Source organism: Mytilus edulis, chromosome 6 (assembly GCF_963676685.1).
Source record: "Mytilus edulis chromosome 6, xbMytEdul2.2, whole genome shotgun sequence".
Lineage (NCBI taxonomy): Eukaryota > Metazoa > Mollusca > Bivalvia > Mytilida > Mytilidae > Mytilus > Mytilus edulis.
The window spans coordinates 41,232,608-41,259,314 of record NC_092349.1 but is presented as its reverse complement, the minus strand read 5'-3'; the positions used below and the strand labels follow the sequence as shown (position 1 = coordinate 41,259,314).

The 26,707-nt window shown below is 32.1% G+C and overlaps 1 protein-coding gene across 1 annotated transcript in view; it reads left to right on the top strand.

Moving 5' to 3' along the window:
• Window positions 1–26,707, top strand: part of LOC139527653 (uncharacterized) — a 54,810-nt gene that overhangs the window by 26,440 nt on the left and 1,663 nt on the right. The window contains exons 12-24 of the mRNA XM_071323185.1: window positions 226–1,120; window positions 5,094–5,214; window positions 6,088–6,244; window positions 7,232–10,342; window positions 11,006–11,044; window positions 12,371–12,471; window positions 13,875–13,949; window positions 14,173–14,233; window positions 21,714–21,884; window positions 22,738–22,815; window positions 24,386–24,503; window positions 24,841–24,912; window positions 25,729–25,876. Of these exons, the coding sequence (XP_071179286.1) occupies window positions 226–1,120; window positions 5,094–5,214; window positions 6,088–6,244; window positions 7,232–10,342; window positions 11,006–11,044; window positions 12,371–12,471; window positions 13,875–13,949; window positions 14,173–14,233; window positions 21,714–21,884; window positions 22,738–22,815; window positions 24,386–24,503; window positions 24,841–24,912; window positions 25,729–25,876 (5,147 nt within the window). The remainder of the gene's footprint in view (window positions 1–225; window positions 1,121–5,093; window positions 5,215–6,087; window positions 6,245–7,231; window positions 10,343–11,005; window positions 11,045–12,370; window positions 12,472–13,874; window positions 13,950–14,172; window positions 14,234–21,713; window positions 21,885–22,737; window positions 22,816–24,385; window positions 24,504–24,840; window positions 24,913–25,728; window positions 25,877–26,707) is intronic.

Here is a 26,707-nt window from a genome sequence, read left to right as displayed (position 1 = left end):
TTAAAAACCGATTTGTCATGTTTAGCTTTTTGGTTCGAGCGTCACTGGTGAGTCTTTCGAAGACGAAACGCGCGTATGGCGTACACAATTTTATCCTAGTATGAATTGTTTACATACATGAGGGTTAATTGAGGATCACATACTTTAAATGTCTGACACTGACAGTATCATGATTGCCTTATCCATGACAAAATCCTAATTACATGACATATTTATCTCTTTCAGGAAATAACACATCAGATCGACCCACTGTTTTCGAAACCCATAGGATTTCACGTCGACTACTTCCTCGAGGATGTGATTTTATTGAGTTAACTTCATGCATAGAAGCTGACAGTTACCAAAAATTACAACTTTCATCTACGTCATCATGGTACAAACTAAATACTAACTCTAGTATCATTTATACGTTCGGCATTGTGTTCATGGAGATAAACAGTTTTTCAATGCCAGTGTCCTTATCAGGTCTTGAGGTAGTTACATCAAATTCTGGTTTCCAACTTGTTTTAGGTTCATTGAAGTTTACAAAATCTGAAGGAACACAACAATATAACAGACATACTAGTCAATGCTTTTCGTTTCAAGTAACTCCAAAAGATATTCATGACTTTATATCTTCGGGTTCGTTTTTGCTTTCAGTGTTTGATGATCTGTATAAGAAATTGCCAGAATGGATTCGATTTAGTAAGACAGGAACAGGATTACTTTCAGTGACTGACCTTCGTACGAATCTGGTTTTGGGAAGCCAAATAGATAATTACCACGATTGTAGAGGTGCTCCAACAAAAGCAAATCATTTTTATAGTGTTTTCCGTTTTGGTACAAAATTTGCATTAAGTATTTACGGGAATCAAATTCAGGTCCCAGCTCCTTTTCTTGGTAAAAAATTCTGTATTATTATTGATGTTTGCCAAGATAACGCTGGCACTGTTTTCCTAATGGTGCCTCCTCAATCAAGAGGCTTTCTGGAAAGAATAGAATTTTTCTCAAATCTTGCATCAACGGTTGGTTTACGTATGAGACCCCGTGGAATTGGTTTATCAATAACAAACAATATCAACGTCCACTACAGAAAAACAGAACTGAGACTTTGGAACGGGGACAACTTTTTCCAATATCCGTAAGTTTTAGATTTTAAGCGAAACATTGAAACGTGAATCATAGGTGAAATTTACCGACTGTACACTAGATGTGCATACGATAAATCATGTCTCTTCAGTGATATTAGAGAACAAATGCAGAACCCAAATACAAACGTAGAAGAGCTGATAATACCCTTCCGCCCGAAAGGCCTTACAAAGGTACATATTAAAACGTTGAAACATACTTCATTTGTTTACTCCTGTCCAAAGTCAAAGATGTTTAATAGTTTGTTGATCTGGTTTATAAGTCTTTCTCTTTTCTCTTTTTTTATATAGATTAGACTTTCCGTTTGAATGGTATTACACTAGTAATTTTTGGAGCCCAGTATAGCCTGCTGTTCGATGTGAGCCAATATTTCGTGTTGAAGACCGTAATTTGACCTATAACGGTTTACTTTTACAAATTGTGACTTGAATGGAAAATTGTCCCATTGACACTCATACCACATCTTCTTATATCTTCTTAGGTAAAGGCAAATTTGGTCAAGAAAAGAGGGCTTTGCTTTGGGTCGATTTAGTCCTTACGCTAAAATGAATTATTAAACTTTATAAAAGCACATTCCAATCAATCAATATCCAATATGAAAGAGGCTAGGGAAAACTGGTGTTAGTTATAAAAATCAAATGTTTGCAATCTATGTATGTTAGAACAATATCTGTAGATAGTCCAAGTTACGAAAGGCTTTGAGAAAAACACACTAGTCAAGTTAAAACTAAAATGTAGGTCGCATATTGTAACGATTCAAAGAAAATTAAAATTAGCCGATTGTTTTGATACAATTTACCCGAAAGCTTTGATTTTGCCATCTGATTATGGACTTTCCGATTTGAATTATTAATTGGTGTTCGTTTTTTTTTTTTTTTAAATATTTTCTTCTTTGTACGATTGTTTTTCCACTATTGTTGAATAACAAACCTTTTCTGTTTTTTAAATATTTATTTTACAGAGGAAAACAACGGCTTGAACTCGTTGAAGCAAAGTTAATATTTTTTGGTTTTGATTATTTTTAAGTATCTTTTTGGTTATATAGCTATTTATTTGTTTTGGTTCTTAGACATCATAGGCTTTCAAATATTTTTCATTCAGTCATCCGTCCATCAGTCTATCCGTCAGTCTATATGTCCAGCCGTCAGTGAACAACTTCACAAATAGACGTTTGTTTACATTTCAACTTAAAATACTAGCAAGTGAAAAAATGGTTTATATGTTTATAATGACCTTGCTAGGTCAAGCTTATGACTGAGAGGGCTAGTTTATTTCATTTATTTTAATGTGTGTGTTGTGTGTGTGTGTGTGCGCGTTTGTATGTATGTGTGTGACAGGGATGGGGTAATCGTAATCGATTGTAATTGATTACATTTCTTCCAGTAATCGACAGTAATCTGTAATCGAAGACATTTTCGATTACATGTAATTGTAATTGAAACGATTACAGCAAAAATCATGGTGTAATCATCGATTACTTTCCATTACATTTCGATTACTTTAGTAAAATAGTTTGATGAAATATAACCTATTTCAAATGAAAACATGTATGTATTAAGTCAGGGGACTTATCGAAATAAGTGATTTTTAAATCACTTATTTAATTAGCAAATTAGAAATTTTGTCATAAATTGTGATTTTGTAGTTTTACCAAAATTTTAAACACAAAATAGGTTTAGATAATATCTTTTCATTAGTAAAATTGAAAAAAAGAACTTTTTGCTTCTTTTAAGTAGAAAGGTTTATGCCTTTGGTGCAATAATTTAGCTGCAAATTCTATTTTAGTGGATAAAATGCTATAATAACGAACTGATACTTTCCTAACAGATTTTCCCCAGCAGTGGGAGTATTTTGCCTGTAAAGTTCAAGGTTTCATCTTTCAGATTATGTAATAAAATTCTACTGTTCGCGATAAAAATTTCACTGTTCGGGGGTGTTGAAATTAGTAGGAGTTATTAGAATAACGGTACTTAAAGGAGTGATTTTTGGAAGGAAATTGAGGAATGATACTTAAACAAGTGATTTTTATGTCATTATCCTAGATTCAGTACAAGGTCATCACCTGACATGACCTCGTAATCCTAGACAACACAGATGCTGGTTCTGATAATTTTAGCAACATAATTAGTCCCTGGATTATTAGTATTCTATATTTAAACCTACAATAAAATTAAATCACTTAGTCTAGTGATAAAATTGTACTACTTAAATAAGTGATTATTAAAGAAAGACAACCCTTACTTTCATTCTTTAAGAACATAATGTTACTTGAATCAGTGATTAAGAAAATCACTCATTTAAGTAAGTCCCCTGACTGGTATTAATCACTTCGAAGTACTGATATGAGTTTATCAACTGCCTTTCTATTTCTATCTATTGTCTCAAGCTGCATAAAGATCAACCAGGTACCCTGTCATAATTTACTTTATACATTTTGCATCTAGCTTTTGAAACAAATGGATTTATGTGCTTGTCAATAAGTCAACACCTTTTATATTCAAATTAGAAAATGGATTTAGATAAGAAATGAGTCTTAAGTTAAGTTCTGTACTCCCTTAAAGTAGTAAGCTTATTTGTACTAAAATTCCTAAAAGCATAATTTTCAATAAGATTTAAGCTACGTAGTGCTTCGTAGATTTTGACTTTTGAACGTGTAGCTATAGAGTAGTTGTTACATATATATAGATAGCAGATACGTAGCCTCTACCCAGTTGATTTCTTATAATTTTATGATATACATGTATATGTATATAAAAAATAAGAAAGTACACAAAATCCTTTTAACAAAAAACAAAATCTATGCATTGAAATTCTTTGAAGAAAAGATAAATGTATCCCTCTTTGATACAAAAACTATAAATATATACTGTTTATAATTTTATTAGAGAATGAAAAAAATCTTAACAAACTTCCTGTAATTACTAATCAGATATTCAAAGTCTTTTAGTGATTAAGACACTTACTTTGTTTTTATTTCAATTACTGTTTGTCTAATTAAGAAGGAGATTTACATTATTTTGCCCCAGGTTATAAATTGTACTCCATTAGTAGTTTTATAACCTATAATTATGGTGGTTATCCAATCATACCTGTCATTATAATTATAAATTTTGATCTTTAAAATTAGCTGAACTAATGCATTAATGAATGATTCTACTGTTTTATATTTTCTTCAGAGAAAACTTCCAATATTGTAAATAACAATGCTAAAATATACCTGCTTTGATTAAATACAAACAAAAAGCTAACTTAAGTCAGCTGCTTACGAAAGCAAAATTATTGAAAAAAAACCCATAAACATATATATACAGGTGATTGATGGAATGTGATGTCATCTCTAATTTTTGTTGAAAGTCAAAATTTCAAGATTTTTTTAATATTCTGATCTTCAGTTAAAGATTCCATCTGAATAACAACTGTCAACTTATAATTTGGAAACAATGCTTTAAATGCTGTTTTTGGTGTAAAGTTCTTAATTTCCACTATACAAATGTTGCTCAACATAATTGTGTTTAACTGACTTTATTATTTAAAAAAAAATTGAAGCATGTAATTGGCAGTAATCGAAAAGTAATGTTTACTTTTGATAAAGTAATCGATTACATACAAAAATCTGAGCAATCGATTATTAATCGATTGCACAAAATAGCTTCATGTTATGGATTATTAATTGATTACATTTGTCAGTAATCGTGGCCATCCCTGGTGTGTGAACCTTTGTCAGTAATCGTGGCCATCCCTGGTGTGTGAACCTTTGTCAGTAATCGTGGCCATCCCTGGTGTGTGAACCTTTGTCAGTAATCGTGGCCATCCCTGGTGTGTGAACCTTTGCATCTTCATAATCAAACTCTATATGACATATTCAACTGTTTTTACGTTTATATTCTTTTCTTAATAACTTTATTAAAAAGCGCTTCGGACGCATAGAATTATTAAACGTGTTGTTTTCAATTTTTTTTATCAAGAATATCACCGGAAGCTTCTGTTTGGTTGAATACTGAAATTGATTGGACACATAATAGTTCCTTCCTTGTAAATGTGATTGGTAAAGCTGAAATATTTCTATCCGTTCCAGATTTGTCTAAGGTAAAAACAATTATGCACAAAAACATTTATATTCACACTACACATCTAATCGGTATACTATTTGTATAATAAGATGGACAGGATCAAGGACCGCTGTAAAGTAAAATAGTGTGTCAAGAAGTTAGATGTGTTTTAAATTATTTTTTTCCTAATGAAAAAATAATGAATTAACCGGAGATGTAGCTTACATTTTAAGATTCAAATTGACGGTTCAATGATATATTTTGTTGTTTCCAATAACATGAATAACACGGTCATTTTTGAAAAAGGATTTATCTATTTTGCAGCATTAAGTTAGAATTTTTTTTAGCGTTTTAATATACAAGAACAATATCAATATAATGCCCTATATGTAACATGACTACTAGTATTTAAAATGCATGCCTGCAAACATGCACATGTAGTACACTTATGATATATCATTTACTGTTTTGTTTACAGAAGTCAATGATGAACTATTGTCATCAAGGTATCTAAGTGAGAATGCGTATATTTAAAGTTATACGTCCGACAATATTTTTCTGAAAAGAGAGACATAATATACTAAAGGAACATTCAAACGCGTATATAAAAAAGAAGCCGAAAACGCCATGGCATAAAAGAAGCAACAGTTTACAACACACATAAACTAATGTCTGAGCAACATTAAACTTGTTTTTGATAACATGAACAAGTATATGCTGTCAGCACACACTTTTTGTTTTGTTTTTAAATATTCGAAGTATAACTTCTCAATTGACTGAATACTGCGAATGGCCCTGAAAATAGCATATAACTTGATGGTTCTCATTCAGATTTGATGAAATAATTATCATCGGTATCTGCTTGATTTTATTTTCACCTGTACATATAAGTTTTTTCCATGTTTTACAGCTATTAACAGGTTTGTTTGTTGAAGAATGGAATAGTTTAATAATGTTGACTGAAGTAACAATACCTAGATTGGAATTTGATATCTTGAAGAGACACGTTGTGATGAACTTTAAAAATATTATTGCAGCTAGTCTGGAAGCTTACATGTCATTAGGAGGTACACTAATTTTCAAAAATTGTGAATAGGTTATTAGGTCTTTCAAATGTTTGAATATGAAAACAAAATTATCTTCATATCACATCCCCTATAAATAAACGAGTATATTAACTTTACAAGTTTTAAATTTTGCTTGATTAGTTTTTTTTATTTTACATTTAGGGTTAAAGCATAAATTAAAATCATATGAACCTTCAAATATAAAAAAAGGCATATGTTTTATATACATGTGTACTTCATTTTATCAACATCTTCAGAAATGTACTGCTGCTGAATTATTCTTTACCCGTACTATAATTTACGTATGCAATTACCTAAAACATAACACCTCTCGTTGCTATTGCGGTAACCGCACACCGCAAGTGCCTAGCACAACCTAGTAAAAAAAGGACAAACAAACGTGTAAGGAAGACACTATTTATCGATTTAGAAAGACTGCTAATACACCATATAATGTAACAACTGTTACGACAAAGTTTAATTTCACAATAAAAACCGCAAGTGCCAAGCACAACCTTGTAAAAAAAGGACAAACAAACGTGTAAGGAAGACACTATTTATCGATTTAGAAAGACTGCTAATACACCATATAATGTAACAACTGTTACGACAAAGTTTAATTTCACAATAAAAACCAATTGAAAGTATAAAAATAACATTTACATATCGAGGTATCATCTTACTTCAAGTACATATATCAAGGTTTCCATCTTTAAAATTCGATACCAAAACCCCGAAGTTAATTAGCAACAAATGTTTCCGATCAACAATCAACGAATGGAATTCTTTTGTTGATCATAACTTATGAACTCGTAATGAATATAGTATATATGCCTGGATTGGTTAAACCATTACTGGACGCTCGTTTCGTATGAGATTTACAGAAACATACTTTGATGTCTCTCATCTTTCGAGTTTCCTTTGGCCTGAATTTTGAAAGTTGTTAACATATTTTGTTTGTCATATTCAATATTTGGTTTTTTTCAGGTTCACGAAAAAGGACATTTTGCGGAACTGAAGCTAATCCCGAGGGCATATTTGTTTCATTTATGTTGGACGCAAATCCGTTTGGGGCGGTGCCTATCTTAAAACACTGGATATTTAATGCACATGTTCGCATGTTTGCCTTTTTTACAACCAGTCCAATAAATATAGCTTTAGCGAATACCACTATAAATCTCATGAAGGACATTGTAAATTTAGAAAACCTTGTTGACAAACTTGGACAAATTTTAAACAATTTTGTAGACAATTTAGAGGAAAATCTCAAGAACAGAACTTCTTCTCTAATTATCAACTTCAAAAATACACTCCAGACATTTAAATCCAAATTAAATGAAATGAAAGGGTCTTTAGATATAAAGAAGATTATTGATCTAGTGACAAAAACGTGGAAGATATATGTAAAAGAATTAAAACAGACTGGCCAGGCCATAAAGGACTCCGTAGAATTCGAAAGCAATGTAGTTGCGCGAAATATATCGGACTTGATAGAACATGAGCGTAAACAGATAGGCAGAAATATTGACTTAATGATAACAAAATTACGGAATCAAATATATGCCCTCAAATCAAGGCGCACAGGATTTGGCTTAAGATTCTCGTCATCGATAACACTTTTAGGTTTCAATTTCCCATCAATGGATATTGAATTTATCAATTCTGTAAACGGTTTTGCTCAATGTAGTAAATTTAAAAAAGTATATGAGCTATTACGTGATGAGGAATCTATTAAAGTCCTTGCTGGGTTCACAGTTGGGACTCGGTTAGGGTATTTCATAAATGCAGAATCCAACTCGTTCATAAGTATTGCATTCAGTAAATCAAGTTCTAACTTTGTAGCTCATTTCCATGCACATCTTTCAGTGTTAGGAATTGAACTCTCCAAAGATGTAGTAATTAGAAATAATGGCCTTTACATATTTTTTGAGGCAAACATTTGGAATGTTTTCCTAGCACAGGTAGAAATTTCAGCAGAGAAAGGCAGGAAGTGGTATGATCTGCGATATTCAGTTAAAGGTAGATTACTCGCAAAAACAATAAACGGTGGATCAACCGCAGATAGCAATGATTTCCAAGGAAGTTATCTTGATGGTCTTCGACAACTATCCAAAAAATTTGGCGATAAGGCAAACGAAAGGTTTCAAGCTGCACAAAATGCTCTTTCATCTGCCAAATCAGTCTTAACTAATGCACAACATAAGCTTTCATCTGCCCAGGAAAGAGTAAAAAATTGTAATAGTGTATTTGATGCAGCTGTCAGATCTCTTGAGACGGCTAAACAAAAACTTGAAAGAGCTAAAGGACCATTTCTCTGGGCTATTGAAAAGCTGAAAAAAGCACAAAGGAATATAGACAATCTTTGTAAAATTAAGACATGCAATAAGATTTGTGTTCCTGGACTACGCATAAAAACGTGTAAAAAAGGCTGGGTGCGATATCCATGTGTAAGGAAATCAGGCTGTTTGTTTAAAATTCCTAATCCACTTTGTGAATTAGCAAATGCTGGTTGTCGCATTGTTCGGGTAGCAGCATATATTGCACTGGAAGCAGCAAAATTATTTGTTCGTGTACCATTACTAGCGTTTGATGTAGCAAAAACACTGGTTTCTGTGGCTCAACTAGTCGTAGACAAATCTAGAGTTGTTTTAAAAATTGCAGCTGGTGTACTTGAAATTGCGAAACTTGCCATTGAAACTTTAAAAGGCGGGTTGGAGGTGGCTAAAATTGCTCTTAAAGGTGTACAATTCATCGTTGGTGCAGCTTTGCATGTTTTCGACCTGATAATTAAATATGGTATTCAAAATATCATTGATGTGAGAAATTGTAGATTTCAGTACACATTAACAACTCGTGACCTGCCGGTTTTTGGTATTTCCTGTGATATTCAAGCATTTCGTTTGGGTTGGCACACATTCGAATTTGAATTTGATTTTAGGCACCCACTCAATAGTCTTTGGAGAATGGTAAAGTCTACAATATCTTCACTTTTCAATTCCTTGAAGCAAATACTTGGCAAAAGAAAAAAACGCGCAATATCCTTCAAATACAGTGTTTTGGACCTAAAATCAGTACATAAAAGGAATGTTTTCAATAATTCAGATGTTACCGATTCTGATTTCAATGATAAGTTTGGTCTCGAACAGAACACGAGCCTAATTCGTCTGGAAAACAAATTGAACAATCGCATTGTTTTTTTCGAAGAAAATTGTGTTATTTTCAAAAAAGTGTTTTCGTTTCTCAATATGGCAACAAACGAACTGTTAGAAATAGCGAACGATTCTGTTTCCAGTCTTAATGATCTCAATGATTCTAGAAAATTTTTGGTTGATATAGACAGCGAAATAACTGCAGAAAACCATACAATAGAAATCTTCGGCATTAACGAGACATATGCATTGAAGGACTATAATCTTACAGCAGAGGACTTAGAAAAGATTTTGAAAAATATTAGTGTATCTAACGATCCTTTTCTGAAAGAACTTGTAAATGTCATGAAGTTTGCTAAAGATTTACTACAAGAGACATTAAAAGAAGCTGCTTCTTTGTCAGTACTTGAGTACTGGCAAATTGGAATGAAAAACTTGTCACAAGAATATTTCTTTGAAAGTGAATGCATCGGATTCAGGGATTGCCTTAATTATTCAGTAGCTGTTTTGAATGATCTTTTTAGCGATACCATCATAACTAACTCCTATATTAATAGAGAAATAACTTTGGAAGTTGACAATATTTTTCAACACTTGCTTTCAAACGTGTCTATAACAGTTACAGACGCTTACAAATCATCAATTGATATCCTTAGCAAACTTCAAAACTTGAACGCCTCCAACGTGTTCTGTGCAAATCCTCCGAATATAACTACGAAATTAGAGGATACAACGGTTTTGTATGGATCAGAAGTAAGATTTAATTGTAAAGCTATAGGTGATCCTGAACTAATGATATATTGGTATCACAATCAATCCTTAATTGGTCAAAACATATCAGAGGTTTCGTTAGTCAATGTTACAAAGAAAAATGAAGGTACTTACAGATGCGAAGCTGGAAATGTTGTGGCCAATGTGTCATCTAATGAGGCATTTGTACAGATAAATGGTAGGTTATTAACCAATTTTTCAGCATCCTTTTTAAGTTTCGGATGACAAACAGGCTACTTAAATAACCATTCATACGTACAATACGGTATATATCATTGATATATTATAACTTGTTTAACCTATTGAATGTTTTTTTCTTAAATATTCATGTTTGTCGTCGAATGTTCTAGTTAAGACTAGTAATAGAGTTTATAGTTGTTTTCGACCTGTTTTTACTTGAACTTTAGTTTTAATCGTAAGAACTTGGTTACACCATTCAATATAATAACTAAAACATCGTTGATTGCAGATTTGTCTCTTCTTAAGTCGGATTGATAAAGTGTTCACCGGGCGGATAAACCCGGAAGGGAAAACCCGAGTATCCATGACTATATAATTCTCTCAGATAACCTCAGTGTAATCGATTTTTAAAAGCTTATTATTACACAAACTAGTAAAAAAGAGTATATATGCACTTTATACAGAAAAAAAAACTTAAAGAGTAGTTTTCAGAGGATAGACATAATGTCTTCCATTTCTCCAAAAGGTCCATATAGGCAAAATAAAATTACACTGTGTATTTGTTTTTGATAGGCTTGTTTCATTTGCATCTGCGATAACAGTAGAAGAAAATGCTTTGAGAACGACCCGTCAAGTATCTAATGTAAATATTTAAATTTAGGTGTTCCTGCTGATATTGAATTTACAAGATACAATAGAAGTAAGTACACAAATTATAAAATAATATCCACAAGAATTGTTCAGCAAACTAGCAGAGATTTAATTATTTTACAATATTTCGATTTCTACGGAAACATACAAATATATCAATTCTCTGATTTTATCATATTCAAGTTTAGATATGAAAAAGACTTAGTTTTGCAAAAACGTCAAATGAATGATAAAAAAATAAATATGTTTCTAACAGTTTAGAACTTGTGAACAAATATCACCCGCTCTGATTCTGACAAAATATACATTATTGCAATGATTTTCCAAATTACACTTGAAGCTATTATTTTCTCGCGAATTTGTATGTTTATTATTAGCAACGTTCCGAAAAGAACGCTTTATATTCGGGTTCATCATCACCTGCCATTGCTGCTGTATCGTTCTCCCTTTACCTATATTATGTCCATACAAATCTAAAATAACATAAAATTTTCTGTTCTGATGTTTTAGAATTCTATGTGCATTCGACAATACCAATTATTTTTAGTTGAAGAAAGACATTGATAGTTATCAAAGGTACCAGGATTATAAATTAATACGCCAGACGCGCGTTTCGTCTATCAAGATATTTCTAAACGGTCGGAGGGAACCATTTTATTAAATTTTCATCTCACATAATCATTTATTTCGTTTAAGCTTATTGCCTTGAACCTTTAGATAGATAGATACAAACATACGATCTACAAATAGGCAAATGGCTCAATTCGTTCGACGATTTGTTCGTTATTGCCTTATATTTTGAAACTGTAAAAGATTTAGATCTTGAAAAGGTTGAAAGTTCAGATTTTTTAAAGCTTAAATGACACACAAGACAAGATCTACAAATAAGTTGATATTGCTTAAATCGTTTATCAAATCTTCATATGGTTAGTGATTTAACAATTTTGGGGTTTTGCATTTTATTCTCAAGATAGAAATATTATCTATTGTATTTTAATATGGTGCACATAAACCAAGGTAATCAACACACGATCTTTAGTGCCTTTAGTTTGTTAAACGTAAATGTGACATTTTTCAATTAATGCAAACCTACTAGATAAGGTGAGTTTTGTTTTATTCTTTAAACTTTTAAACTTAACCATATTAGCAGTTTTATGTGAATGCTTATCGAAAGAAAGTAACATATGCAATTTTGAAGCGGTGCAGTGCTTTTATTGACCTACCTTCCTTCACTAACACTCAAAGTATGGTTTGTGTTTGCTTAAAGACAGTTTGTTTGCATCGATAACTAGTAGCTTACGGTTGTTTTGCAAAGTTACTTTTGAATATAAAACGCATCAAAGATGAAAAGTATCGTAATTCTATTTTTAATCAGTTTACAGGTGCAAAAGCTATCCTTGTTTGGTTTTAAATGAAGAATTTGGTACACTAGATAAACGAATATGGGAGCACGAAATAACAGCAAGATATGATTATGTAAGCTCTGTTTTTGTTTTACTTTTGTTTAGCTATAGTGGTCGAGTGGTCAAAGGCTCTAAAGACGATCAAAACAATATCACCGTTGGTGTCTCATTCGTCTATCTAATGAGAAGAATAATATTACATATTAAGTGATGTCAAATTTGAGGTTATATGTTTTAAATCCCGAACATTTTATATTCGATAATAAAATCAACGGTACCAATTTTGTTGCACCAGATGCGCATTTCGACAATACATGTCTCTTCAGTGATGCTCGATAACCTGTGTCAAGCATAATTTCCGGTTGAACGAATAACATGTAAAAATTAAATTTTAGATTGGTAATTATATAGAAACTTTCAACAGTTTTCCGGATTCTACTTGCAAGAAAATCTTGTTTCAATTTGTGCAAAAGCATCAGCCTTTATCCTTACAAATTGGAATATATTTGTTATTCAAATCAACCGGATTTATTTGAATGTCTTAATTCTATTATTCATTATGTCCGTTTATGAACGTAAGAAGATCGGTATTCACAAATGAGAAACAATGTCCATTAAAACATCTAAAAGGTATAGAACCACTATTCGGACCTAGTTAGAAAGAACATACCAGAATATAGTATATATTTAGAACACAATTAACCTATGCATTGATGTAAAGAAGAGGTGGAAGATACCACATGATAGTCAAATTCTTAAGTCGAAAACAGACTGACAGTGCCATAGCAAAAAAAAAGACAAACAAGATAAAAACAGGCAATAAAACACAACATAGAAAACTAAACACTGAGCCACAAAACCGGGGTGAACTCAGATGGACCCGAAAGGTCAACAGATTCCACCAGTTGTGTTGCTCGTAAGTACTAATCAAGTCTGATTAAATAAAGCTAATTTAAGGATGAGATGACGGATTGTAGTTACGACAATTGGAACATATCCGTTGTCATATATGAAACATATAATCAATAACAGTCAATTATATATAAGAAATTGTAATAGAAGAGCATACTTTATCTGTTTCTCAAAACAGAAGTAACAAATTTCCGAGAAACAGCGCGGTCTTATATGCAATAAAGGTCTGTTTGATAATTCGTCACTAGAAAGGATAAGATATAGTTTTGGTTTTGGTAACGGCTTTATCATAAAGTAACTATCTTATTCAAAAACGAGTAATTTGGTCTCGTTTACTTGAACCCGTTATGAGGTCATGTTTTTTTCAAAATTTATTTGATGCAATGATATATATACATAAAATTTAACTTAAAATAGGGACATTTTGATTTTATGAAACAAACCTTCTTAATATCTTACAAAAAAAACTATTCTACATGTTTACTGATTTAGTCTTGAAACCAAAGTGGCTAAATTTTGCATTGAAAAGGAGGTATATATTTGAAAAAAAAAATCATATTTCAGAATTCAGAATTCCAGTACTACAATAGCGACAGATCCAACTCATATGTTAAGCAAGGCAAATTGTACATTAAACCGGTAAGTGAGGCATTTAGTGTGAAAGCAAAAATCAAATATTAGATGAAAGAATATAAAGGCAAATATAAAGATATTGTATATATTTGATATACTAGTTAATGCATTCTGAAAAAAAAGGAATTACTCCGAAGAATGTCTAAGTTACATTTCCAATTTTCTTTAATATTCTTTTGTAGTAGATCTGTTTCATAGAGTTTTATTTTTCTTTGATTTACTGAAACAGACATTAACAACAGACAAGTATGCTGAAGAATTTTTAACGACTGGAGTTCTGGACTTGTGGGGTAAGACCATGCTAAATTTAGTTCGGACGAGTATAAATATCTTCACTTTTTGTTTATACTTGTATATATTGTTTCCTTTTTTCATATGGGTGTTGTTTTGTGAAGTAAGTATGCGTATATATAATAAATACATATGCATATAAAGAATTAAACAAAAAGTACAAAAAACAAGTTTTTACCGGGTCGTCTATAATGGGCGATACTGGGCCTACACAAGGACTTACGATTTGCGCAACGGTACTAATTATTGATGGTAAAATATGAAAGGATGTTATGAAATCCGGTTGACAAATATTAAAGCTGATAAATGTCCTTCATCAGTGTCATTTATTTTATATATATATCTATTTATTTATATAAGTACGCCTGAACCATGACAACTCTACAACAGATTTATCCATCGGATCAACAGCAGTGATAGTGATACAAGGTTGACAATGCATTTTGTATATACAAGTCTATATAATCGAGTCTAAATTGAAAACTACGTTCAAACCTATGATTGCGTTGGATAAAAACCGCAATTTTTATACGTGTGCATGTAAAACAAATTTCGTTGTAGAAGGGTCTAAAAACAGCACAAACAAAATTTTCCAAAAGACCAAAAAAAGTGAAAAAGTATATTTAAACAAAACGCATTTGACCAACAGGTCGAACAACTGATGTTCTTGTACCCTGCTGACTGCCATTGGCGATTGCCAAATAAAATTGATCACAAGATGTAACAAAATGGATCTTAATATAAATTTAGTACTAAACAGAAAAACAAATTTAACTTGTCGCCACCATGTTATGCCACAAACATACGGTGTCAATATTTTTTTAGTACACCAGATCCGAATTTCAAGTCTATATAATTATATATGATTTCTCTGATATGAGGCAAAACTTCTCTCGTTTACGCAATGATTATATGTGTATAAACTCAAATCGTTTGCATATTTATAAATTACTCGAAAACCATCTCCTTTCTCATGTAGTAAAAAAAATAAAGAAGATACTGTAAATAAAACAAATTTAGAGGAAAGACAGAGGTGTGATGACAAAAGTATATAAGAAAACTGAATTGCCCAAAAAACATCCTGCAACCAGACTACTATTGTACAAATAACATGCAAAAAATAATTTTTACTTTATATGTACATGTACAAATAAAGTCTTCTGCTACCCGCTTCGATGTTGAGCAAGCGGTAATACTGACTCTGCATTCTGGGTAGCAGTTCATTTTGGGATTATCATCGTATTTGAAATAAACATAATTTTATATGCTGTTTATAAACATGTGGAAGGATTTAGGAACGATGGTATTATAACAGCTGTTAATATATTTCAGGAAGACTAATGTGAATTCGATTTTACAAAATGTGATAAGATGAATTATATTTGCTAAAGAGCGACTAAATAGTATTAAAGGAAATGATCTCATTATTCAAAATGATGAGATTTCACTGTGTCATAAGATAATAAGTTAAAGACTTACCAAGTCAAATAGAATTATTAAATTAATAATATCTTGATGTATTGGATTTGATTATTGGTTTACTATTTTAACCTAAATTGTACTATTGTAATGATGAATCATGTAAAGTGAACAATTTTGATAGTTCTATTAATGCCTTTTCTGGCTTAAATGCTGTAGGAGATGATACAGACCCAGTGCAATGAAATCACACTTTTAAAAGTGTTTCGTTACTGATACATTCTTTTCTTTGTTTGTTTGGCTTTGAGCGTTCCTGATGAAGTTAAATCTAGAAAAGTGCTTCGGACGTATCAAATGAATATACCTATGCTGGTGGACTATTAACCCCGATGGTATCATCAGCTTAACAGTCGATGCTTGTTAAAATGATTTATTATACCTTTCTAAAATGGTCTGTTAAACATTTTGGAAATATTTATAAAGTAACTAGGTTCCTCACGCAAAGTCGACATAAGATGACTCTGGTTATTATTGTTTATCCCTTTTAGTCATTAAGCCCCTCAAATGTTGCGCTATTTAATGTCATCAGTTGGAAGCACTTTTCTTGATTTATATTCATCAAGAACGCTAAAACCGAAATCAAAATGTATATATTTTTTTTATAAATACTTTTTACACAAACCAAACGTGAATTCAAATACTTGTACGTAAAGAGATACGGCCCTTTAATAATCGACGAACAACTGTTAGCTGTTCTAGCGCGGACATTTGGCAAATAAAAGACGCGTAAATTACTTTTGTTTCAAACAAATACATCGATAGGAATGAAATCACTATGTGCGTTATATATCCAAGCAAACTTATGTTATGATATTGGTTGCAAAAATTTGATATTTTTCATTTAAATGCAATATTTCTTATTTTTAAAATTGGTATATTTCTTATTTAAATGCAATATTTTTTCATTTAAATGGTAACTATACTTTTTCATTTGAATGGTATATTTTTTCATTTAAATGCAAAAAGAATTATTCAAATGGTATAATTTTTCATTTAAATGGTATAATTTTTCATTCAAATGGTATAGTTTTCATTCAAATGCATTATTTTTTATTGAATTGGTATAAAATGTCATTTGAATGCAATATTTTTTATTCAATTGGTATAGTAGTTTTTTTTATTTATATTCAATAATTGCATTAGGGGAAATTCTTTGACGTCGTAATGTCAAATTTGCCACAACGTTTGTGATTGGTTGGTAATTGTTGGGATTTCTCTCCTATCTTTCTAAACTTGAGTGACCAAGAATTAAAAATCGCGAGAACATATCGCTCCTCTTACTAAATTTGGCGTTCGTGTGTGTTCGTGCACTGGCTGTAAATGTCAATAATGGCAAGGTCGAGCCAAAAATGCGAGGGACAAGTAATAATAATAAATTTGACACACAACTTGTTCACGGATAGAAACAGATACCTGCGTGCATGGCAAACACATCTCCAATGAAAACCCTATCTAAAGAAACTAGCCCGCCCCCTCCCCCCTTTTCCCGTCTAAGTCCAGATACATGCAATCATGACGTTCTTTTGTGCTATATCATTTTTTTACTTGATCCTCAGAGACGTTACAGGAAGGCAAACTGAAAAAGAATAAAAAGCCTCACAGGACGTTTTTATTATGGACCCCCTTATTTTTTGCTACATGTAGAAAAAAATCACCTAATTTCGACAACAGAACCTGAGACCCACAAGTACAGACAAGCTGTTATACTTCGGAACTAATTCTTCGATAAAGACAATTCAGGATAAATTGGAACCTGTTACAACAATAGTCCTATGACATTGGACTTAACTGTGTGAGGCGCGAACTTCATATTTAATACTATCTATAAAATGTGCTCTCATGTCTTATGCCGTAAATAATTTTAAATTTAGGATTCGTTGCTGAGCTTTTTTTTTTACTGTTCTCATCTCCGAACCCTTAAATAGATTTGTTTTCAAGCCCAACAGTATTTCCATTATTACTGTATGTCTTTGCATGACTAATATAGTATGCAGGGCATATTTCAAAACATATTTTATCTTCAGGACTTTTAATTTTTTTACCTTTCAATACTTTGCAATAATGCATGGGGAAAAGGGGGGGGGGGTAAACATGCAAGTTTATTTTGTGACACAGTATATAATATAAATTGTATGTTTGTACGTTTAGCTATTATCTATACCCGTACGAAATGTATATAATAAGACACATTTAACAGGGGCATATCCAAAACCTCGGTGTCTAACGTGGGGGGGGGGGGATTAATAAATTTATGAATGCAGATATATTAGAATGATCTGTTTTATAAACGTTTTATGGTATGACAGCCTAATTAGTATGACTTCCCTGTAGGACGATAAGCTGGATAAATATAAGAACTACACGGACAATAACAGTAAAGGGACGATTTTTTGATATTCTAGGGAAGGGATTTTGATTGATTGGTTTTTAACGCTACTTTTTACACTATTGGGCTTTTCCGTGGTGGTCGGTTTAAATTTATAGATGAATGATGGGGTAGGGAAGAGAGGACATTATTATTCATTTTAATCTGTCGCTAATCATGTCTATTTTTCAGCTCTTGCCAAGCAACCATATTCATATATGAAATCCTACTGTCTCCCAACCTAACAAATAAATAAATATAAAATGGTTTTCCTCTTAACACAAGTTTAATTGATTGATTGTTTGTTGCTAATTTTAACGTCCAGTGACAAATATGTCATGCTTGTTCAGGAAAACAGGAGTTTAAGAGGTTAGGTATACAACATAAAAGCGAAGAAATGGAATATGATTGCTAATAAGGCAACTATCCACCGGAATTCAAATATGAAGTGGATGTAAACAATTACAGACAATCGTAAGGCCCTCAACAATGACAAAAACCTGATACTGTAAAGTCGTCTATAAAAGGCAACACAATTCAAACGAAAAAACTAACAGCCTTATTATACATAACAAAATAATTTACAAAAATAACAAATATGAGTCGAGACAACGAAAACCACTAAACTACAGGCTCCTGACCTGGGACAGGCAAATAAAGAATATAGCCGGGTTGATATAAAAACGAAGATGTGGTATGATTGCAAATGAGACAACTCTGCACATGAGACCAAATGACACAGAAATCAACAGCTATAAGTCAACGTACGGCCTTTGACAATAAGCAAAGCCTACAACGCATAGTCAGCTATAAAAGGCCCCGTAATCACAAATGTAAAACAATTCAATCGAGAAAACTAATGGCCTAACTAAAGTACAAAAAAAAAAATACGAAACACAAATATGTATAACAAAGCAACAAACGCCAACCACTGAATTACAGGCTCCTGACTTGGGACAAGCACATACATACACATTGTGGCGGGGTTAAACATGTTAGTGGGATCTCAATCCCCACTACTCTGGGACAGCGGCGTAACAGTACAGCAACATGTTTCTGAGTACTCAACCCATCCCAAAGCTGGACAGTGGTGTAACAGTACAATGAAAATAACAATTTTTTATTTGTACAAATGTAAACCATTATAGTTCAAAGTACGGTCTTCAACATGGAGCCTTGGCTCAAACCGAACAGCAAGCTATAAAGCCCCCCCCCCCCCCAAAAAAAAATGACTAGTGTTAAACAATTCAAACGGGGAAACCAACGGTGTCTAATCTATTTAAAAATACAATTGCATATACAACAATATAGAAGAACGGTTTTGAAAAGTGAACCGAACGCTTTGACCATCGAAATTTTTCCAATAGAAATATACTAGTTATGACCACAAGATTATAACAGCCAGTGCAAGACTCGTACGAATAATAATTATATTGTTTTTGAAAAACTTTGTAGATTTATAAAAATTATAAATGTGAGGGTCACTCCTCCTGGTTAGTTTGTAATTTAATGTTTATGTTTGTATTGTTCACATGTGCTTCAATATTTAATGTAATTGTTTATATATTCTCTGTAACTATGTAATTTGTAGTTTATGAGAAATAAAATTCATTCATTCATTCATTCACGAACGCCAGATTTAGTTAGCGGGGCGATATTGATTTCTGACGCGTTTTTAATTCTTGGTCACCCATGTTTAGAAAGAAAGGGGAGAAATCCCAACTATTACCAACCAATCTCAAACGTTGTTGTTAATTTGACCTTATGACGTCAAAGCATTTCCCATAATGCAACTTTTGCATTTAAATAAAAAACACTACTATACCAATTGAATACAAAATATTGCATTCAAATGCCAATTTATACCAATTGAATAAAAAATATTGCATTTGAATGAAAATTATACCATTTGAATGAAAAACTATACCATTTAAATGAAAAATTATACCATTTGAATAATTGTTTTTGCATTTAAATGAAAAAACATACCATTCAAATGAAAAAATATACCATTGAAATGAAGAAATATATCAATTAAATAAGAAATATTGCATTTAAATGAAAAATATCAAATTTTGCAACCAATACCATGCCATACGAAATTGAAGTTATGTTTTGATTTGGTATTGATAATAATGGTTTAAGCCTCGGTCACACCTTACCGGATAGCACGAACGGACGCCTAACGGATGAAAATAAAAGTTGTCCGTTGACAAAATTGTTATCCGTTGGGAGTCCGTTGATGTACTGAACGAATAAAACGGACGTGTAACGGATGCATAACGGACACACACTGGATATGCAACGTACGAGAAACGGAAACGTACCGGACAGAACGGATGTCGAACGTACATCCAACGGACGAGTACCGCATAAAACGGACATCTAACGGAAGCGTACCAGATTAAACGGATGAACAAGATTTACGGAAAAAATCAAAGGCGACAGTAATAATACATGTAAATCGCATAAATATTCAAAATGTTTCTGTGTAAATGGTTTTGGTTTGTTCTTCAAAATTCCGCCAAAGGGCAGTGATTGGCCTGCATAAGACCTGCTTGATTGTGAAGACGTGCCTATATTCTAAGATCGATTATGAATCATGAAATCTGACATACCAATAATTGGCATTTCTCACGCGAAATTTTCAATTGGCATTTATCCGTTTCAGATCCGTTCATCATCTGTTTTATCCGTTATACGTCCGGTAGAAGTCCGTTTCTTATCCGTTCAACATCCGTTTTATACGTTAAACGTCCGGTAGAAGTCCGTTTGTGAATTTATCTTCCAGACCTCCAACGGATGTATAACGGACACGTAACGGATATAAAACGGAAACGAAACGGACGAGTACCGTACAAAACGGACGCCAAACGGACGTTCAACGGACATTTTATCCTTTGGACGTCCGTTCAAAGTTTGAACATGCTCAAAATTTTCCACTGGACAGAACGGACGTCGACGGATAAGACGTACGCTTAACGGACATGCAACGGATATGGACGGACGTCTAACGGATAACAACGGACGTCTAACGGACATGAATAGATTGAAAAAATGTTATCCGTTAGGCGTCCGTTCGAGCTATCCGGTAAGGTGTGACCGAGGTTTTAAAACGGTCAAGTTCAATTCGTAACTTCAATTGAATATGAAACTTTATGAACTTCATCCATGTAAAGGCAAAGATGTTTAAGTACTCAAATACGTGCTTATTTCTTTAAGTAACATACAAATTATGGCCAATATGGACAATTTTACCTGAAAGCTTATCAACGAAAAAAATCTTTATATTAATCATGTTAAGGATGTTTCCTCCTCTTGCTTTAGAGATATTCGTAATCGTCTGGTTTTATCCATTTAGTGCCATTAAAAAATTGCCCGCCAACCCCCTCCTTTTCTTTTTCTTATTTATCTACATGTAGTTTAATAAGCCATATCTGGAAATCTTATAAAAACCATGTTATTTATTAACTGTTTTTGACAGATAAAAGGTGCCAATACTAAATAGATTGAAACTCTAAAGAGAATCATTTCTCGCCAAATTTTCAATTGCTTATATCTATAAAACAAACACACAGACTCTTTCTTTTCAAATGATTTCTTTAGGAAGTAACATATTTATTTGACATTTATAGATGAAGGATGCACCACAAATGCATATTATGGTTGCAGAAGAAAGGGATCTGCTTCACATCCAATAAATCCAATTAGATCCGCTCGTTTGAAGAGCAAAAATGGATTTACAATGAAATATGGAAGAGTTGAAGTTGAGGCCAAAATGCCAAAAGGAGATTGGATATTTGCTGGTGGGTAACCAGAAAGGATACTTCCTTTTTGGTTTCCTAGAAAATATGATTTATTTTCTATTTTTCAAAATGGAAATTTAAAATATCTTTAATAAATATCCAACAAGTATTGATTACACAGAATTATCACAATTGAAAAAAAAGTTATTATTTTTGGTAAACGGTCAAAGTTCATCACAGCCATAATCTAGCGATAGATATAAAAAGATGTGGTATGAGTTTCAATGAAACAAGTCTCCATCCAAGTCACAATTTGTAACAGTAAAAAAAATCATTATATGTAAAAGAACGGTCTTCAACACGGAGCCTTGGTTACAGGAAGCTTTAAAGGGCCCCAAATGACTAGTGTAGAGCCATTCAAACAGGAAAACCAACGGTATACTCTGTATAGAAAAAACGTGAAACGACAAACACTTATGAACCACATCAACAAACAACAACCACTGAATATCCAGGAACAGTTTTACCGCTGCCATTGAACCTATTTATTTGACCATATTCCAATGAATAACTATAAGAATAGTAGAACTCTTTTTATGTTGAATTTGAGCAGCAAACATTCCGAAATTAACAAAGACGAATTTACAACCATATACAATCACACTTAATTCATAAAGCATTCCACGTGATAGTTACATATGTATATCATCTGATAAATGTTAGTTTTAGACAGGATACATTATTTTAGAATATTTTCAAACAATGAAAACTTTAGGGTTTGGACAGATTAATTAAAAAAATATCAAAAATAGAAATTTCATGATTTATTCAATGTTAAGGTTTCTATTTGCCATATAAATATATGTGTTCTTCCTTCTGTTAATAAATAGCATTTTATATCATCTCTAAATAGGTATTAAATTGTTACCTGTATCGAATACTTATGGAGATTGGCCAACGTCGGGGGAAATTGATATTGTTGAAACAAGAGGTAATAATGGGGCCAAATTTTAATGTTACCAAAAAATATAGTATCATGCAAAATGTGTAATCAAACACGAACTAGAGGTTAACATTATCATAATTTAATTTGATAATTGTTTGTATTTGGTTACCCGCGATTTTCGATTACATTCGGCTAGTTAACATTTTTTTTGTATATAAATACCGTCAAAGCATTTTCGTCAGATGTTCTTTTCAAGAAATGTTTATGAAAATACATTTCATTAAATTATGTAAAAAGTAAAATAAAAAAATAATCCGAGGAAAATTCAAAACAGAAAGTCCCAAATCAAATGGTAAAATCAAAAACTCAAACACATGAAACGAATGGATAGCAATTGTCATATTCCTGACTTGGTACAGACGTTTTCTTATATAGAAAATGATGGATGAAACCTGGTTTTCTAGCTAGCTAAACCTCTCACTTGTATGAGTAACTTTACAAGAAAGCTAACGTACACTTATTTTATTGTAAAACACATACTACTTTTTTTTTTAATTTGAGGTTTCATTTGACTTAAGTGTCACAACTAAAAGAAAAGTTAATCGCATTGATGTGCTAAAATCTTTAAAACTAAAGTTAGTATAGAGTTCACAAAAACTGATATTTAACATACACCATTTAATTCTTTTGTTGAATTTTAGTACTATAACATGGCATATCTGTTTCGCAGATGACGACGTTTATGTTTAAATTGTCGTAACCACATTTCCGTCCTCTTGTTCTCGAATGTGGACCAGCAAATCAAACTTATATAAATGTTTGAATAAAATGACAAACACGAAGGGTGGTATAAATAGAGCAAGATATGCTTAATTATCCGTCGCAACTGAGATCTGATGGGGCTTTAATTTTCTATGTTGTGTTTTGTAAACAATTTTATCGTTTAATGTCGTGTCAGTTGCTTTCGACTAATGATTTTGAATATCCCTTTGATGATTTTCGCCATTTTTCTTTTACAAGTTGTTCTCTACAGAACTATTTTAAAAAAGTATTTCGAAAAAGAAACATACTGAGATAAAAAAAAATCACACTCAGTTCTAATGAAATTTCATAATTAGTTAAAAAGAAAAACGCACTGTAATAAAAAAAAAAAAGAAGGCAAAGCATAAACAGCGAGAATAGAAAAATTACAATCTGAGATTAAAAAAAAATAATATAACAACTAAAATTGAAAATAACACACCGAGTTGTGTGCGAACATTGTATACGCCAATAACTCATTATCTTCATAAGGGTGGGTTTTGATAAAACAACATGAAGTGAACTGTAGTCACCTTAGAGTAATTGTGAGAGATCTATTTGACCTTTTATACCCATAGCTCAGAACGCTTTTATTTTATTTACTGTCTATATATTATCAGTTATTCGTTGATACCATATTCTCAGTATGTTTTTCATTGTTATAATTGTTGTGTATTTTTTGTTTATTCTAAGTGTTCAATTGTATAATTCTTAATTTTCAATGTGTACTTAAAATCTTTTTAATATATTTTCTATTGATTTACATCTCTTTCTATTTGCAATCAAGTACTTATATTTCTTAATTGATAAACAGGTAATACAAATTACACAGACAAGAGAGGTAAAAACAGAGGTATAAATAGTATGAGCAGTTCACTTCACTATGGACCAAGTAAACAGTACGATGGAGAGGCAAAGGCTCGTGCAGATAAGTAAGTAAAAACGGATTATTTACATGAATTTCATCTCTGGCTGATTTATACCTGATCACTGGGACATTGTTTTCAAGCAACATGTGATTCGATAATTAAAGGTCTCCCTACATAAAAAAAACCCCAACGCCATCATGCCTTTATACAAAACGTATTATCAGAGTTGGCAATCCTTTAGTTTGTGCTTAAAATTGCAAGTATTATTGCATGAATTATTTCTCAATTTTTATCTTTTCCATTGAATTCACACAACAACAAAAGGAAAGCTTAAAATGCTTGTAATAATATTGATTTCCTTTTTTTGGGAAAAATAATAGTACTAGTATTTGATTTGTAGATTTTTAACATCAGAAACATTTGCTGACAGATTTCATAAATTTGCAGTGGAGTGGAACGAGCAGGACATCAGGTATCAGAACGCTATATCTTGAACAAAGAAATACACAGATGTATTATCAAATAACACACTAACGAATTTAAAAGATAAACTCCAGAGAGTCTATTAAAATTAAGCTGTATGTTGCTTTAAAGCAAATGTTGAAATTCTCTAAAGCATTTAAATGGATTTAAATGGCATCTAGCATTCTCTAAATGTGTTGGGTTTTTGATTTTATTTGTATTTTCTAACATTAAGTGCTCTGTTATTTTTGTAACAAAACTTTCCATATGGTATACCGAAACGAAATTGATAGTTACGATTCCTTTGCACGCTGTTGTTTGTGGATGCAACATGACATCGGTGTATTTAATTCTACAGTTTTAGCGCGTGATATGTCTACACAGATAATACTTCCAAATCATCTGGTAAAACTTGTTATACCAAAACGAAATTGATATCCCATGTTTTTTTTTTTATACTTTTCTATGAATTTCGAATGGTTTTAAAGATTTAAGTGGTGTGTAATGCACTAATTCCAAGATCTGCAAGCATTCAATGTTTTCCTTAATTTGAAGGACTTTTTATACAAGTAGACTCAACACAAATGGTATTAAAATGTATTCGAGAAACTAGAAATATGTTTCATTGTAAATCATGACATATCTCCTTTTGCTTACATCCACTTCAATTTGTTAGTTGTCTCATATGCAGTCATACCATATCTACCTATTTTAAAGATGACAATGATGGCTGGAATTACTTTGTCGACTTAATTAGCGACACATTGACAAATGTGCAATTGTAAAGCTATAGGCTCATAACAATGTGATTTGCTTAATGTTTTAGATTTGAAGTAGATGGTGAAGAGATTTTAAAAGTCCATCCAAGTGAAAGAGGTTTTTGGAGAATTGGAGAATTCAACAAAACATATGGATTGACAAACCCATGGCAACAAACTTGTGGTGGCTCGAAAATGGCGCCGTTCGACCAAGAGGTACAATTATAAAAACTTATCGTTACCATGGTTGTGTTAAAAGTAGAAGTACAAGTACAGATCTACGTCATATGTAACAAAGAAACACAAAAGGGTATATAGACAAAGCGCATTAGCAAAAATGAAAGACAAGTATATACAATTTTACCATAGCACAATAACACAATGACTGGATGTATAAGAACAGAGCCACGTCATATTTAACAATACATTGTAGTCTATTGAATCGATTAGTTAGTCTTTAAATGTGTACCTTTCATTTTGGAAATTACTATGCAAATATATTCTGACGTCAGGAGAATGTAGGGGTTCTGTTAAATAACAAATGTTAATACAATCGCGTATAGACGAAACGCGCGTTTTGTATAGGCCAGTTATCTATGGTGAGTTTTTACAAAAGAGTATAACTGAATAATCACCTACATGTATATTCCTTTTCCCTGAATCAAGCGTTCAATTTTAGGAAAAAATCTACTTTTGGCAGCAATCAACATGATTGTAAGTCAAAAAAGGTCAAAGATCAAAAATAATTTTCGTAATCACAAAAAAACATTTAATAAAAAATGCCAAGTCCGGAATATGACAGTTGTTATCCCTTCGTTTGATGTTTGAGCTTTTGATTATGCCATTTGATTAGGGACTTTCCGTTTTGAATTTTCCACGGAGTTCAGTATCTTTGTGATTTTACTTTGTGTTGGCCACTACGAAATACTATCACTCAAAACACGTAGAATAAGTTGGACAACTGTTAACTTATGAAGTGTCTGGGACTCTGGAATAATAAATATTTATGTTCGGCTAATGTATCTTCAATTCTCATGCTCAGATAAC